The sequence below is a fragment of the Vipera berus genome, assembly GCF_964194415.1.
Source record: "Vipera berus genome assembly, chromosome: Z".
NCBI classification, from domain to species: domain Eukaryota; kingdom Metazoa; phylum Chordata; class Lepidosauria; order Squamata; family Viperidae; genus Vipera; species Vipera berus.
Genome location: NC_138205.1, coordinates 118621774 through 118638181, shown reverse-complemented (window position 1 = coordinate 118638181; position 16408 = coordinate 118621774). Strand labels below are relative to the sequence as shown.

The following is a 16408-nucleotide window of genomic DNA, read 5'->3' as shown; positions in this document are numbered from 1 at the left end:
AGAAAGTTAGCCAGATTCATTTAACAACCATGTTACCAACTTAATTGCAGTGAACTATGGCAAAAAGGCATAAAATGGGATAATTCACTTAACTGTCTTGTTTAGCAATGGATATTTTGGGCTCAGCTGCGGTAAGTTGAGAACTACTCAATATTACATTTTAGCCATAAAGATCTGCATTCCTCCATCTTGGCTTTCATTCTTTTTTTTCTTTCAAGGTTCAATTTTCAGCTTTTAGGTGTTAATTGTACATCAAACGGATACTCAAAAGTTTACACATTCGTTTTTTATAATGAGGTTCATAAACAGCAAAATTATCTCAAATCTTTTACAACAGCTGGGAATAGAGTATAAATTTAAGAGGTTTCCTTTACCCGCACAGAAATTATGAACCATCATCACTACTGCCACAAGTTTAAAGTAAGCAGCATCCTAGCTATTTCTTTTTACAATAGTGCAACAATTAAAAAATTGATTGTCCTTACTCAATAACTTCATCGATAGTTTTAGCAATAATTTGTTTTATGGTGTCTATGCTTTCTTCAGAAATCCCTTGAAGGCCTACAGTAAAATAAGCTTCTCGGGTAGATAAGTTAATCCTAGAAACAGACAGAATACAAAAATCTTATTAGAATTTAAACATTGGAAAGCTGGATCTTGACAGAAAAAGCTCATTTCACGTTTTGCAATAAACCACAATGGGTTTTATTTGTGGCTTAACATGAATGTGGGAACCCTCTAATATGATTTAGTGTCAGGGATGAGCCAAGCTCCCAAGACTTATACAACAAATATGGCTAAACAACAAATATGGATCAGTGGGCAGCTAAACAGAAGCTAATTTGCTGGGAGAAAGCTCAAAACCACATTTCAGCAGACACATTCCTTTGGTCTCCTAATTCAATGCAGGGGGGCTGAAGTCTTAAGAGAAATTTTATATACAAGATTACATTCACCTATGTTCTTATTCTGTGGTAGCACAGTGGTTAGAATGCGATATTGCAGGCTAACTCTGCTCACTGCAAGCAGTTTGATCCTGATGGGCTCAAAGTCGACTCAGCCTTCCGTGGTTGGTAAAATGAGGACCCAGATTGTTAGGGACAATATGCTGACATTTGAAAACCGTTCAGAGAGGGCTATAAAGCACTATGGGGCAGTATACAAAGTCTACATGCTATTGTTATTTTAATCTTTCTGAACTCCCACACAAAATTCCATTTATTTCACATCTCCAAAGCTTGATTAGCCCTTTTTCTAAACACCCCATCTAAGAAATCATAGTAAATTTCTGTTACACCATTGAGATAGATAGAAAGCCACCAGCAAAATACTTACCCAACATCTGGTGAAAAATCTGTTCCAAGACCGGCTTCAATCAAAGCTTTATAAAATGGAGAATTTGGCCCACCAACCAATAGAGAAGATAAAAAGTTTAGCATGAAGGTTTCAAAATTATCTGTAATACTAAACATAAGAGAAAAAAAATTGGATACTGTAGGATTCAATACAACAATTCGTTTAATGACCATTCAAAGTTACAACAGCACTGAAAAAAGTGACTTACAAGTGGTTCTCACATGCCCATTGTAGCATTTCCCCATAGTCACATGATCAAAATTCAGGCGCTTGGCAATTGGAATGTATTTGTGACAGTTGCAGTCTTGAGGTCATGTGACCACCATTTGTAATCTTCCCAAAAGTCAATGGGGGAAAGCCAGATTCACTTAATTACTGCATATTTCACTTAAATGTGATTCGCTTAACAACCTTGGCAAAAAAGGTTATAAAATGGGGCAAAGCTGACTTAACAATTGCCTTGCTTAGCAATGGAAATTTTGGTCTCTATGGCAATCATACATCAAGGACTACCCATATATGTAGCAGAGATATCATTTCTTGTTACAGAAGTTTTAGAAAAGTGCCAGACCGTTTTCCTGGAGAAGAAACACATTTCATTGTTCCCTCCAAAATTCAAAGTGGAGCGGCTTAGTTAATGAGAGAAAGAAGGTTTAATAGCGTTATAATTTTCCTAAACCTGGTGCGTTGGACTCCTAGGTCAAATTCAAGGTGCTGATTTTAACCAACATGGCTTGGCACCTTACCAGGATCTTCTCTAAGTTAGAATTGACCCATCCAATGTGTTTATCCTGAGAAGACCCCAACACTTGATAGAATAAAAGAAGTGAAGAATTAAGAGTCTCAAATTTTTAGTGTTAGCCAGCTCTCCTCTTCATGGATATCTGGATCCTTATGATGTGTAGGGAGTCCACGTTGCTGGCTATTAGCACGCTAAGTGTTCCAAAGGCCTTTTGGTGAGGGCAGTGAATTTGAATATGGAAAATTCCTGATATGACTAAATATAACCAATGTAGTCTGGTGAAGTACAAAACATATCTTGTGCATTTACTCACTTTTCATGTTCTTTTGACTCCTTACAGGTACTCCTCAACTTACAACAGTTCGTTTATTGACCGTTAAAAAGGACATCGAAAAGTGACTTATGACTATTGTTCGCATTTATAACCACTGCAGCACCCCCACGGTGACGTGAACAAAATTCAGATGCTTGGCAACTGACTCATATTTATGACAATGGCAGTGTCCAGTGATCATGTGATCAATTTTTATGACCTAACAAGCAAAGTCAATGAGGCATCCAGATTCACTTAACAACTGTGTTACTAACTTAACAACTGCAGAGATTCACTTAACAACTATCGCAAGAAAGGTGGTAAAATGGAGCAAAACTCACTTATCAAACGTCTTGCTTAGCAACAGAAATTTTGGGCCCAATTGTGGTTGCAAGTCAAGGACTACCTGTACTAATTTCATATACAAGTTGCCCTCAACTTGCAATGGCGACTGGCACAGGAATTTCCACTGTTAAGTGATGCAGTCATAAAGTATACTTGCATTGCTTAATGACAGTAATCTTTGCAGTCCCGGTTACTGTTGTTAACTGAATCCCATGGTTGTTAGGCGAAGCAACTTCTTGCTGGCTTCCCACAACCAAAGGGAAAGGGAAAGTCTAGGTCAGAGAAAGTGCGTTTGAGAGAATGCAGTGTGGGTCAGGGAGGGTGCACAAGAAACTCAGCGCTGGTTAGGAAGAATACAGAAATGGCTGACACAGCAGGAAGAACTGGAGAGTTGTATGGTTGAACAACTTTAGGGCATTAAGTCGGATTAAAGTTGGGATATGCAATTGAAGGCAGGAAGATCCCCCTAACTACTTTCCAGGTTCTTTCATAGCAGAAAATGATGAATGGAATCCTCAGCTGCATAGATTAGTATGATTCTGTTCAGATAAATAACTCTGCTAATCCCAGTTACGTACTCTGCTAGGAGAAAGCCGACGCTGACCGTTGTCTGCTTCTTAGAGTCAGCAGCCAATGAATCTGCGGCACACGTCACATGGTGTTCCCTCTGCAAAAAGACACAACAACTAACAAACAGGACATTGTCTTTATCCCAAGTATTTTATAATGGTTTGGCCAAAACCCAGCACTTACTTCTGGTTTTCTGCAAAACTGTGCCATAGTGAATAATGGGTTTACTTAATAACTGTGAAATTCAGAGTTATGACTCCCACATTTGCTTACAGTCACTGCAAAAAATGTAAAATCGTGATCAACCTGTTCTTATGACTGCTATGTAATGGGCAGGCTCCACTGTGGTTGTAACTTGAGGACTGTAACTGTATGTTCTTAGCCAAAAGGCACTTCAAAGTGCCAAGCATGGAAATGATCCTATCTGGTTCCAGCCTTTAGTCCATTAGAGCTAGGCAATACTGAGGAACTGGAAAGAGTCCAGGGAAGAGCAGTAAAGAGGGTAAAGGTAAAGTTCCACCGCACTTTCGTGCTAGTCGTTTCCGACTCTAGGGGCCGGTGCTCATCTCCGTTTCAAAGCCGAAGGGCCAGCGCTTGTCCGAGGACGTCTCCGTGGTCATGTGGCCGGCATGACTAGACGCCAAAGGTGCACGAAATACTGTTACCTTCCCACCGTAGTGGTCCCTATTTTTCTACTTGCATTTTTATGTGCTTTCGAACTGCTAGGTTGGCAGAAGCTGGGAAAAGTAACAGGCACTCACTCTACTACGCAGCACTCGGGATTCGACCCGCCAAACTGCCGACCTTCTGATTGACAGGCTCAGCATCCTAACCCACTGAGCCACCACGTCCCTGAGGGTAAAGGGGGCTAAATCCCATGAAGTGTGCTTAAAGGAAATTAAAGAAGAGAAGGCTAAGGGAAAACATGACGGAAGAAGAGGAAGTATATTTATTCACTTTAGCATGTAAGGATAGAAGCTTTGCATTGAGAGATCCAAACTTGAACTAAGAAAGAATTTCCTGACTATAAGACTATTAAAGCAACGGAACAGCCTGGCTCATAAAATTATGGGAGTTCCATCACTGGGGATTTTCAAGGAAAGACTGGATTGGCATTTGTCCAGAATGATGTATTTCTACATTATTGTAGAAGACTTCCAGACCCCTTCCAATTTCTGATTCCAGGTAGTCAAGTCTTTTTGATCCCTGAATTGCAACTGGCATATTTTTCCTGTAAGATAAGATGGACAAACCCAGGAGGGTGGGGCTCTCTAGGACAGGGCTTTTCAACCTTTTCATCCATTGTACCACTTTTACGATGTGGCAATATTCGAGTACCACGTCACCCAGCAAGGGGTCAAAAACTTGATGACAAAAAAGAAAAAAAAGTGATAAAGTACAGGTAGTCCTCGACTTACAACAGTTCACTTAGGGACTGTTCGAAGTTACAATGGCACTGAATAAAGTGACTTATGACCATTTTTCACATTTATGAGCATTTCAGCATCTCCAGGGTCATGTGATTTACATTCGGACGCGTGGCAACTGAATCATATTTATGATGGCTGCAGTGTCTCAAGGTCATGTGATCCCCTTTTGCAACCTTTTGACCAGCAAAGTCAATGGGGAAGGCAGATTCACTTAACCTTTTATATCAGGGGTGTCAAACTCAATCTCTTTTTTTCTTTTTAATTTTATTGATTTTCTAATGTTACAATTATATCTTTGAAAAGCAATGTGTCGAACTCAATTTCATTGAGGGCCACATCAGCATTGTGGTTACTGTGGGGGTGGGTGGGGTGGGGTGTGTTCCTTCCTTTCTTTTTCCCTTCCATCCTGCCTCCCTCCTTCTCCTTCCCATCTCCTTTCTTTCTTTCTCTCTTCCTTTCTTCCTCCCCTCTTACTTTCCCTCCTTTTCATTCCCACCTCCCTCCTTCCCTCCTTCCTTCCTTCCTTCCTTCTCTTGCTATTTGACCTTTCTCAACTGAACTTACAGATATGGAACTTAAGAACATTGCCCACGCACAAAGGATGGAATCACAGACATTTGTATCTGGACTGGATCTACCACCAATGAAGCCAACTCTCCTCTGGCAAGAGATTCCACAGAAATCCCGGGGCATTCAAAACACAGCAAAGAAAACAAAACTCACAGGCTTGTCCCAGATTTGCTGGGATGGGACAGTAGTCTTGGGTTCAATTTTCTGGAATTTACACAGGGCTTCCTCATGGATTTGTTTCAAATGTTGCTCTAATGGGAAGTTACCGTAAGTGAAGAACCTACAATGGAAGGTAAATTTATTCATTATTTCTGGCCAAGGAGGGAGGGAAACCCTAGAAAACCCCATTCATGTATATAGGAGAGAGCAGATATCACAGGATAGATAGCGTGTTGATAGCTTATTCTATACTATCATGTTAAATATTGCTCTAAAGCAGTGTTTTTCCACCTCGGCAACTTTTAAGACTTCTATTCCCAGGATTCCCTTGCTAGCATGCTGGGGCAAGGAATTCTGGGAGTTAAAAGTCCACACATCTTAAAACACTCCTCTAGAAGAGCTGCTGAAACCCTTGGCCTTCAGGTCTTGCTGAAGGGATGTGAGGGCTATACTTTGCCAGTCAAAAATTTCCAGTTCTGCTATGACCTCTGTCTAAGAGCAGCTTCTTTTTTTACTGCAGACACATGCAGAAGGAACAGAGAGACATTCCAGAACATCTTTGCGTATACAAATCAACATGTTCATTACTTATTCATTTGGAAAAGAAATAAACACACATTTCCCTCTCCCTTAATGGTTCTAGATAGCTTGCAAAGTGATTGTAAAAAATAATCATAATCACAACATAATTAAAAGAAAAATATATATGAAATAATAAAAAGCAGAAATGGACACATTAGCAGGTTGAAAAAGCTGGTCAAGTAAAGATGTTTTGAGTTAACCTAAGACAGTAAGAAGACCCAATTCAATTTTGGTGGCCCTTTGTATAAGGGAGAAAGCAGAATTAATTGCTATTTTTTTTAAAAAAAGAAAGCCATTTATTGTCTCTGTACTGGCATTTCTTCAAATAGCCCATTCAAGTCATCCACGTCCTTGCAATTAAATAGTCTCAATTAATCACAGTTTCCCTAAACAAGAATTTTATTAACTTCCAGGCCAGACTTTTTAAACAATCTTCATCTTTTCTTAATATCCTAGACAGTTGGTCTTCCAGTTCTAAAGAGATTTAGCTATGATTAATAAGAGACTTCCTGACTTAATTTTGTTAGATCAGAAGGGCTGCACATTTAGGAAAAAAAGGATAGCAGAATACAAAAATCAAAGCTATTTTGCTATCTTGAGTTCTGTCATTAGCTGAATAACAAAGCAGTTGTTGTGCAATTATTATTAATGGCCCAAATTTCTCTTCCTTTCCTCTTTCCTTCCAATACCTTGCATTGCTGGGATGATAATGAGTAGCATGGAAGTGTTTCAGCTGTTCCCAGGACAGATCAGGGATCTTCAATGGATCACCACCAGACACAACGGCATATGTGTGATCAGGAAGCATTTTGTTTTGAAGGTGCTGAGAGAAAACTCTCTCATTATCTGCCTTAAAATAAATATTTTATTGAATAAGAATAAATGAACAGATCATCTATCGTCAAACACTATCAGAACACCTCTGGGGACTGATGATCTCTAGGGCTGCAAAGATACAGGTAGTCCTCGACCTACATCCATTTGTTTAGTGACTGTTCGAAGTTATAACGGCACTGAAAAAGTGACCTATGACCATTTTTCATACTTATATGACCGTTGCATCATCCTCATGGTCACATTATCAAAAGCACCTGAAGGCAGGACAAGAAGCAATGGATAGAAACTAACCAAGGAGAGAAGCAACCTAGAACTAAGGAGAAACTTCCTGACAGTTAGAACAATTAACCAGTGGAACAACCTGCCTCCAGAAGCTGTGAATGCTCCAACACTGGAAGTTTTTAAGAATTTGTCCGAAATGGTATAGGGTTTCCTGCCTGAGCAGGGGGTTGGGCTAGATGACCTCCAAGGTCCCTTCCAACTTTATTATTATTACTATTAAAATTCAGCCATTCATATTGCAGTGTCCCAGGGTCATGTGATCACCATTTATGACCTTCTGACAAGCAAAGTCAACGGGGGAAGGTCAACGGGGGAAGCCAGATTCACTTAACAACTGTTACTAACTTAACAGCCACAGTGATTCACTTAAGAACTGTGGCAAAAATGGTCATAAAATGGCAAAATTCACTTAACTGTCTCACTTAGAAATGGACATTTTGTGCTCAGTTGTGATTGTTGAGAACTACCTGTATTTGATTTGGATTCGGTATCATTTTATAAACGTGTTTGACAAAACATACTTAAAACAAGCCATGGTTTGCTACACAGTAGGAACATCATGTCTAAACCTGCCAAACAAAGAGGAGACTCCTAAAAACCACCTTGCTGGCTGAAAATGAATTCACCCAACAAGTCATTTATAAAATAAATGTTAACCAGTGCAAGAACGTTTGAATCCTGCACCCTTTACCATCTCAGCGAGTTTTGAGCCTCATAATAATTCCTTATCTGTCTCTCATTTGAGCTTGCCATCACTCAAATAATTATTTTACAGCAGCACCCCAGGAATTTTCAACAAGCCAAAAGTGTAACAATAAAACAGGGCTTACAAAAGCTCCCTTCATTTCGTTAAATACAACTCCTTTGAAAGTTAACGGAGTCCGAGAATCTGTTGGGCTCTCATGTTCCAGTCTCCATCCTTCCTGCCTGAAGAGATTTCAAACACACAAAACATGAGTTAAGAATTCTTCTGGATGATACATCACAGTTCTGTCCCATCAGCTGGATCACAAAATCTTACCAGAAATCTAGAAGCCTCAAAGAAGGAAAAAACACAGCATCCAGGTAAACAGAAAGAAGATTCTGGAAGTCCTTGGGATTTTGGGTAGAAAACGGGTAGAGTGTATAATCACTAGCTGCGTAAGATGACAAAAATAAAAAATGAAATGGTTCAAAATTAAATCCATGAGTTTTACAGCTCATTTAGGGTGATGAATGCTTTGCAATCTTCATCTCATTTTCAAATAGAGCCCTCTATCGTATTATTTTTATTGAAGCAATTTTAAACCAGACAGACACTACACATATTAGAAAAATAAACAAAGGTAATAAGAATAGGAAAAATAGAAAAAGAATATAAAGGAGTGACTTCTGATCTTTTTGATGGCAGTTATAAATGTGTTTATATTTTACTCTCTCCCTCGTTACATAATTCTTTCTATAAGCTATTTTTCTAATACTCAAATACATAAATCACAAATTCATTTTCTTTTTTCAACAAAAAGCCCACAAGGATGTTCAGTTTTTTGGTTTTCAGTCACTTATAAATCTCTAACCAAACAAGTTAATTTTGCTATGTCTGCTATTTATCATCTTCATCAACCAATCCTCCACTATTTCACAGTCTGTTTGTTTGTTTGCTGCCCATCTAACTACCCAAATGGACACTGGTGTCTTGCAAGATAAAAATAGAAATAAAAAACAATTACAAATATATGAGATATTTATATTTTTAAATCTGTAACAATTAAAATTGTAAGAATTAAATAGCTGTTAATAATAGCTTTGTACATATAATAGTCCTGAAACAATAATCATGTCTAAAAATAATCTTCCATGGCTTTTTTTTTAATTAATTGTTCAATAATTCCAATGTTATTCATGTTATTTCTGACGTTTTGATAACATGTGCCATTTCTTAGAGACCCAATTCTATGGAAAGTTTGAGAAATAAATACAGGTAGTTCTTGGCTTACAACAGTTCATTTAGTGCTCATTCAAAGTTACAACAGCAGTGAAAAAGCGACTTTTTTCATACTTACGACCGTTGCAGCATCCCCATGACCATGCAATCAAAATTTGGATGCTTGGCAATTGGTTCATATTTATGATGGTTGCAGTGTCCCAGGGTCATGTGATCAGCTTTTGAGATCTTGTGGCAAACAAGGTCAATGGGGAAGCTAGTTTCACTTAACAAGCATGTTACTAACTTAACAACACCGCAGATACTCACTTAACAACCATCAAGAAAAGTTGTAAAATGGGGCAAAGCTCACTTAACAAATGTCTCACTTAGCAACATAAATTTTGAGCTCAGTTATGGTTGTAAGTCAAGGACTACCTGTACAAAATGCAAGAAAAAAAAGAGAGATAAAAAAAACTGCAAGAAGGGGATGGTACCAGCTTTCAGCATCCTTCAGCTGCTCCCAGGCTGTCTTGGGCTACTGAGGATCAAATTCAACATTGATTGGAAGACCACAGGATATAAATCTGAGATCACAGCTCACTGTGTCATAAAATGCCACTAGAAAATTATGAAAGGGGATAGAAAAATGGTACCCTACAAGAAAGATTATGTATGACTTGCTGCTGGAGCAAGTGTGAACACTCTACTGCAGACACGTCAAACTCGTGACGTCGTGCGATGTATTGGAACTTTTTCCCATTGCCGGCAATGGGATGGGTGCGGCTCCGGCCCGCAGGCCGGCAGTTTGACACCCCTGCTCTACTGCCTCCCACTCAAGGACTGCTAGTTAAAATTGGGTATGTCTTGTCTAACAAAAACATATGAAGAAGAGTTACAGGAACTGGGCATGACTAGTCTAGTGAAGAGAAGGACCAGGGGTGACATGATAGCAGTCTTCCGATATTTAAAGGGTTGTCTCAAAGAAGAGGGGGATCAAGCTTTTCTCCAAAGCACCTGAAGGCAGGACAAGCAGCAATGGATGGAAGCTAATTAAGAAAGAACCAACTTAGAACTAAGAAGAAATTTCATGACATGAGAACAATTAATGAGTGGAACAGGTGTGGGTTGTGGGTTCTCCCATCACTGGAAGTTTTCAAGAACAGATTGGATAGCTATTTGTCTGAAATGGGTCTTCTGCTGAAGCTGGGAGCTGGACTAGAAGACCTCCAAGTCCCTCCCAATGTACCTGTTATTCTGTAAGGCCTTAGCAAGGTGTCATTTGTAATCAGCAGTTTACTCTCCTGCTGTCCATCATACCCTATACCAGGGGTAGGCAACCTCGGCTCTTTTATGACTCATGGTCTTCAACTCCCAGAATTCCTGAGCCAGCTTGGCTGGCTCAGGAATTCTGGGAGTTGAAGTCCATGAGTCATAAAAGAGCCGAGGTTGCCTACCCCTGCCCTATACAATGTTGATAGTTCTAATTGTCACTATACGTTTGTTAACTACTAAGCAAGTCAGGCTCTTCTTTGTTCTGTCAGCTTGAGGGTTTGTGTGTATCTTAGCAACCTTGTTTTGACAACTGTCTTGTTGGCATTCAAGATGCAGAATTTACCTTAGAAAAAAAGTAATTGACATTACAGATTTTGTTGCACAAATGAGATGCCACAAACAGACCGGAAAATTCACAAAGCTGCCGGTTTCCATTTCCTCACCTGTAAATGCATTCATGAAGGTAGAGAGCGACCGATTCAGCATTTTGAAAAAGGGATCTCTGACAGGATACTTCTCTGACCCACACAGTACAGTGTGTTCAAGGATGTGGGGAACCCCTGTATTGTCCATGGGGGTGGTCCGGAACTGAACACTATAAAACAAACAAGGGAAAAAAATTGTGTTTTAATTTTTCTTCTCAGATACCTTTTCTTTCAAGATAGTGTACAATCAAAAAGCAAAACACTAGTAAAACACAACAGCATAATATTGCTGTAAGGCCTACCCTTGTGCATATACTGTTTTTCTAGTTTTACCCAACTTCTGTTCATTTTAATCTTTTCACGCTTTTATACTGTTGCTTTTATGATGTGGTAAGCCACCCAAAGTCACTCAATAGTGAGATGGGCAGCATTTAAATTTAATAAGCGAACAGCTTATAATATGCATGCTACCGAATGCATGAGGAAAAATGTTCACGCACATCTCTCCTAATCCACTCTCTCGAGAAGCAGAACCAACCAACATGCCATTAAAGTCAGCTTCCCGAGTGGATGTCTGAAACCATGATTTCTGACAGAAAACAAGAATTACTTTAAGGCCCCAATGAATTCAAAACTTTGGTGCTGTAACTTAATACTTCTAAACCAAAGGTGAATAACAAAAATACCAGACATTTTAAGAGCAGATATGATGCATGGCCTCAAAGGCTTTGAAGACCAGATGATCCACAAAAAAATCCATTATTCAGCATTCTTGACCTGAATAGATTGTTGGAGTCTTCTCGTGCCACATGCAAATACTGGGCTCCGGTCTTGTCATGGTGGAGTTTAACAGCCGTCAAGAAAAACTCAGGAACTACCGTCACCTAATAAATAAATAAATAAACACACACACACACACATCTCTACGAATTAACACAAATTAAGCTACCAGCACTTCTGCAAAGCTTCAGTTCACAATCCATGCCCAACCAGACTGCCCCAGAAGGTCAGCTGGAAGGACAATCATGTTTGGCTGACCAGCTTCAAGCCAGTTGTGTACCCCAAACTGAAACACATGTAGCACATCAGGATGATGGTTCTCAAAATCATTTCTCAGAAGCATCCTGAGCTTTCTCAAGAATATTCCCCTGTCCACCTTACTGTTCTACATTTACAGGTAATCCTCTTTTAGCGACCACAATTGGGATTGGCAATGCTTAGTAAAGCAGTTGCTAGGAAAAATCACAATTGGGCATATCATCTTGTCACCTGCAAAAATTGCCAATATGAGGATTGTCTCAGAGCTGAGTCATAAGTGGGAACATCTCTCAATTAGGCCATTGCTAAACAAGGACTATCTGCATTTGTTAGTTTCCTAGATTTGACTCAAGGCAGTTTATACCAAAATTCTCTTAAATTGTTTTTTTCTGCAAGGGATGCTTGCTGCAAAAATATCACAAGTCAGTGAATTTTCATGCTGTTTGTTCTGACCCTTGGTCCTAGACCACCCCATTCGTCCTCTGTCTTTGCACCATGCAAATCCAGGTTTGTGTCAAAACCTCCATCAAAGGCTCCAACAGACATTAGCAATCTCTACATTAGCAAGCTCTAACTGGGTATACAGGTGAAACTCGAAAAATTAGAATATTGTGCAAAGTTCATTTATTTCAGTAATGCAACTTAAAAGGGGAAACTAATATATGAGATAGACTCATTACATGCAAAGCAAGATAGTTCAAGCCGTGATTTGTCATAATTGTGATTATGGCATACACCTCATGAAAACCCCAAATCCACAATCTCAGAAAATTAGAATATTACATGCAATCAATAAAACAAGGAGTGTACGTAGAACAATATCGGACCTCTGAAAAGTATAAGCATGCATATGTACTCAGTACTTGGTTTGGGCCCCTTTTGCAGCAATTACTGCCTCAATGCGGCGTGGCATGGAAGCTATAAGCCTGTGGCACTGCTGAGGTGTTATGGAAGACCAGGATGCTTCAATAGCGGCCTTCAGCTCTTCTGCATTGTTCGGTCTCAGGTCTCTCATCTTTTTCTTGGCAATGCCCCATAGATTCTCTATGGCAGGGGTGTCAAACTCAATTTCATTAAGAGCCGCATTAGCATTGCGGTTGCCCTCAGGGGGCCAGGTGGGTATGGTCAGGGTGGGCGTGGCCTACTGCGTGGGCATGGCTAGAGTGCGTATGGCCTACTGGGTGGGCATGGCCAGCTCTACATCGTTCGCATCAAGGGTGCCTATGGGGGCCTAGGCAGGAGTGGGACAGATCTGAGGGTCTCTGGCAGAAGGAGGGTCTCTGGGCCAGGGCCAAGGCAGTGGGGGCCATTCCCTCACTGTTTCCAGGATGGCTTTGCGGGCCACATGAAACCACTTCGCGGGCTGGATCCAGCCCCCGGGCCTTGTGTTTGACATGTCTGCTCTATGGGGTTCAGGTCAGGCGAGTTTGCTGGCCAATCAAGCATAGTAATCCCACAGTCACTGAACCAGGTTTTGGTGCTTTTGGCAGTGTGGGCAGGTGCTAAGTCCTGCTGGAAAATGAAGTCAGCATCCCCATAAAGCTCGTCTGCAGAAGGAAGCATGAAGTGCTCCAAAATCTCCTGGTAGATGGCTGTGTTGACCCTGGACTTAATGAAGCACAGTGGACCAACACCAGCAGATGACATGGCTCCCCAAATCAACACAGACTGTGGAAACTTCAAACTGGACTTCAAGCAACTTGCAGTGTGTGCCTCTCCATTCTTCCTCCAGACTCTGGGTCCTTGGTTTCCAAATGAGTTGCAAAAGTTGCTCTCATCAGAAAAGAGGACTTTGGACTACTGAGCAACAGACCAGGTCTGTTTTTCTTTAGCCCACGTAAGACGCTTCTGACGTTGTTTGTTGTTCAGGAGCGGCTTGACAAAAGGAATATGACATTTGAAGCCCATGTCCAGGATCCGTCTGTGTGTGGTGGCTCTTGATGCACTGACTCCAGCCTCAGTCCACTCCTTGTGAAAGTCCCCAACACTTTTGAATGGCCTTTTCCTGACAATCCTCTCCAGGCTGCGGTCATCCCTGCTGCTTGTGCACCTTTTCCTTCCACACTTTTCCATTCCACATAACTTTCTATTAATGTGTTTTGATACAGCACTTTGGCAACATCCAACTTCTTTTGCAATTACCTTTTGAGGCTTTCCCTCCTTATGGAGGGTGTCAATGATGTTTTTCTGCACAACTGTCAGGTCAGCAGTCTTCCCCATGATTGTGATTCCTACTGAACCAGACTGAGAGACCATTTAAAGGCTCAAAAACCCTCTGCAGGTGTTATGGCTTAATTAGCTGATTAGAGTGGGACACTTTGAGCCTAGAATATTGCACCTTTTCACAATATTCTAATTTTCTGAGATTGTGGATTTGGGGTTTTCATGAGCTGTAAGCCATAATCATCACAATTATGAGAAATCACGGCTTGAACTATCTTGCTTTGCATGTAATGAGTCTATCTCATATATTAGTTTCCCCTTTTAAGTTGCATTACTGAAATAAATGAACTTTTGCATGATATTCTAATTTTTCGAGTTTTACCTGTATTCTAGAGACCTTAAGGGAAGGCTGAAATCAGTGTTAACTTCTGAGGTAGCGAGCTATCACGGAAATGAGCTCTGAAAAGCCTAAATTAGCAGAAATCCTGAGTTCAAGTTGAAAGAAGGTGGCTTGCAAACAAAACCTTTTACCTGGTTTACAGTGAATCCATGGATTTTATCTCCACTTTTGAATTGCAGTGCCCTTTCATTTGCAGAACCACTTGTCCATCGCCATAATCTTGGCCCAAACAACCCAGAACTGTGTAAGGTTTAAAAAACAAAGAGGAATAAAACAAAGGTCAGCTTTTAAGGACAGTGTTTCTGAACCCTGGCAACTTTAAGACATGTAGATTTCAATTCCTAGAATTCCCCATCTGGCTGGGGAATTCTGGGAATTGAAACATAGGAGTCTTAAACCAGCCATGTTTGAGAAATACTATTTTGTAAGTGAAGTTGTATGAGATATATATTGAGGACAGCATGATGCTTTGTAAAGAGAAGAGAGTAGAGCTGGATTTGGATCACAGCAGGATCTATTTTCAAAACCTGTTTGGCCCCAGAATTCAATAGATAATAAATCATGTGGGGTGACCACAAGGTAAACATTGGGATGACATTAAAGCCAATTCAAAAGAAATCAAAGAAAATGAAAGCAAGTCATCTCACCGTCCTCAAGAAAGGAAAACACCGCTGTCTTGATGTTATCCATAAAAGCATTCTTTATTTCCATGTCATCCCTGAATCTTTTGTTACAAATTATTCTTTAAGAGGACACCTCTAGGGCCTCAAAAAACCAGGAAAGATAAGGAAAACTGCAGCCAAAGGGGGCATGCAAGGGGACTATTATTTGACTTGGTGCAGGGATAAATCTTTGACCATTTCGCTAGTTCGTCTGTATGGCCAATGCTCAAGGCCTAAAAACAATGTAAGCAAAAAGATACAAAGTAGCGCCTATAAACGTGGTTCCCCAACTAGTTCCCTTTAGTTTCTTCTACGTACCTACGGGAACAATAAACGAGAGGCTCTGTCCACACCCACCAGAACTAAACAGCACGTACGCCCAGCAGAATTTATCAGGTCGGAACAGAAAGCACTTTGCACATGCTCAGAGCCCTCTTTTCTTGCCCCACACCCTACATAACCGCGGTTTCCAAAGCCCCAGTCTTCCAGGACGGCTCCGACGTTTCCAAATTGAGGACATTCCCAAATGGGAAGTAGCAACGGGTCGGAGGGAAAAGAAGAGCCCCTGAGCATGGACAAAGCGGTTTCCGGCGGCGTCCCACGAAGAAGCCAGGCTTTGCCCTCCCGCCAGCAGCCCCTCCTACTCCTGTCCTCACCGGGGTAGGCCCGTCCGAGCCAGCCACAGGCCCCACATGTCGACCTTCCTGGCAGAAAGCAAAGCCAGAGGCGACCACGCTGCTTCTGCTGCTGCTGCTGCTGCTGCTGCTCTGACCTGGACGGACCCCTGGAGAGCGCATGCGTGGACCTTTTCTAGCTTACTCCAGCGCGGTTGCGGAATGTTCCGCGCTCGCGCGGCTCCGCCCCTTTCCGCCTTTCTAAAAAAAAGAAAAAAAAGAGCGAGGCTTTGCGCCGGTGCTTGAAAGATCGCTGGTGGCGTCGTTTGTCTTCGGCGACCGCGGTCTAATTCTTGGGTTGGGGGCAATTCCTGCAGCATGCTTACTCGGGATCCTTGAGCTTTGCTTGCGGAAAGACAATGACGAATGGGTATCCCCCGATGAGTTCACGTTTCCATTTTCAAAGAGTAGTCCTTTAAAACTGGTTTTCGTGTTAATACAAGTAAGTCCTCAAGTTTACAACCACACTTGAGCCCAACATCTCTGTTGCTAAGCCAGGTATTTGTTAAGTGAATGTTATCCCATTTTACAACCTTTCTTTCCGTGGTTGTTAAGTGAATCAGTGTGGTTGTTAAGTGAATATGGTCACAAAAGGTGGTCACATGACCCCAGGACAGTGCAACCATCATAAATATGAGTGGGTTGTGAAGTGTCTGAATTTTGATCTTGTGACCATGGAAAT

The 16408-nt window shown here is 41.0% G+C and overlaps 1 protein-coding gene across 2 annotated transcripts in view; it reads right to left on the bottom strand.

The window, feature by feature from the left end:
- Positions 1 to 15833, bottom strand: part of PITRM1 (pitrilysin metallopeptidase 1) — a 41142-nt gene extending 25309 nt beyond the window's left edge. The window contains exons 1-11 of one of the 2 annotated variants that reach the window (XM_081343786.1): positions 15709 to 15833; positions 14522 to 14630; positions 11567 to 11673; positions 10808 to 10959; positions 8208 to 8322; positions 8017 to 8113; positions 6757 to 6917; positions 5480 to 5606; positions 3335 to 3423; positions 1336 to 1464; positions 486 to 599 (exon numbers count right to left, since the gene is read on the bottom strand). In XM_081343786.1, the coding sequence (XP_081199912.1) occupies positions 486 to 599; positions 1336 to 1464; positions 3335 to 3423; positions 5480 to 5606; positions 6757 to 6917; positions 8017 to 8113; positions 8208 to 8322; positions 10808 to 10959; positions 11567 to 11673; positions 14522 to 14630; positions 15709 to 15746 (1238 nt within the window). In that variant the 5' untranslated portion in view covers positions 15747 to 15833. Of the gene's footprint in view, positions 1 to 485; positions 600 to 1335; positions 1465 to 3334; positions 3424 to 5479; positions 5607 to 6756; positions 6918 to 8016; positions 8114 to 8207; positions 8323 to 10807; positions 10960 to 11566; positions 11674 to 14521; positions 14631 to 15708 lie in introns of those variants that run through there. The other variant, XM_081343787.1, reaches the window with a different exon arrangement.
- Between the last annotated feature and the right edge of the window lie 575 nt (positions 15834 to 16408).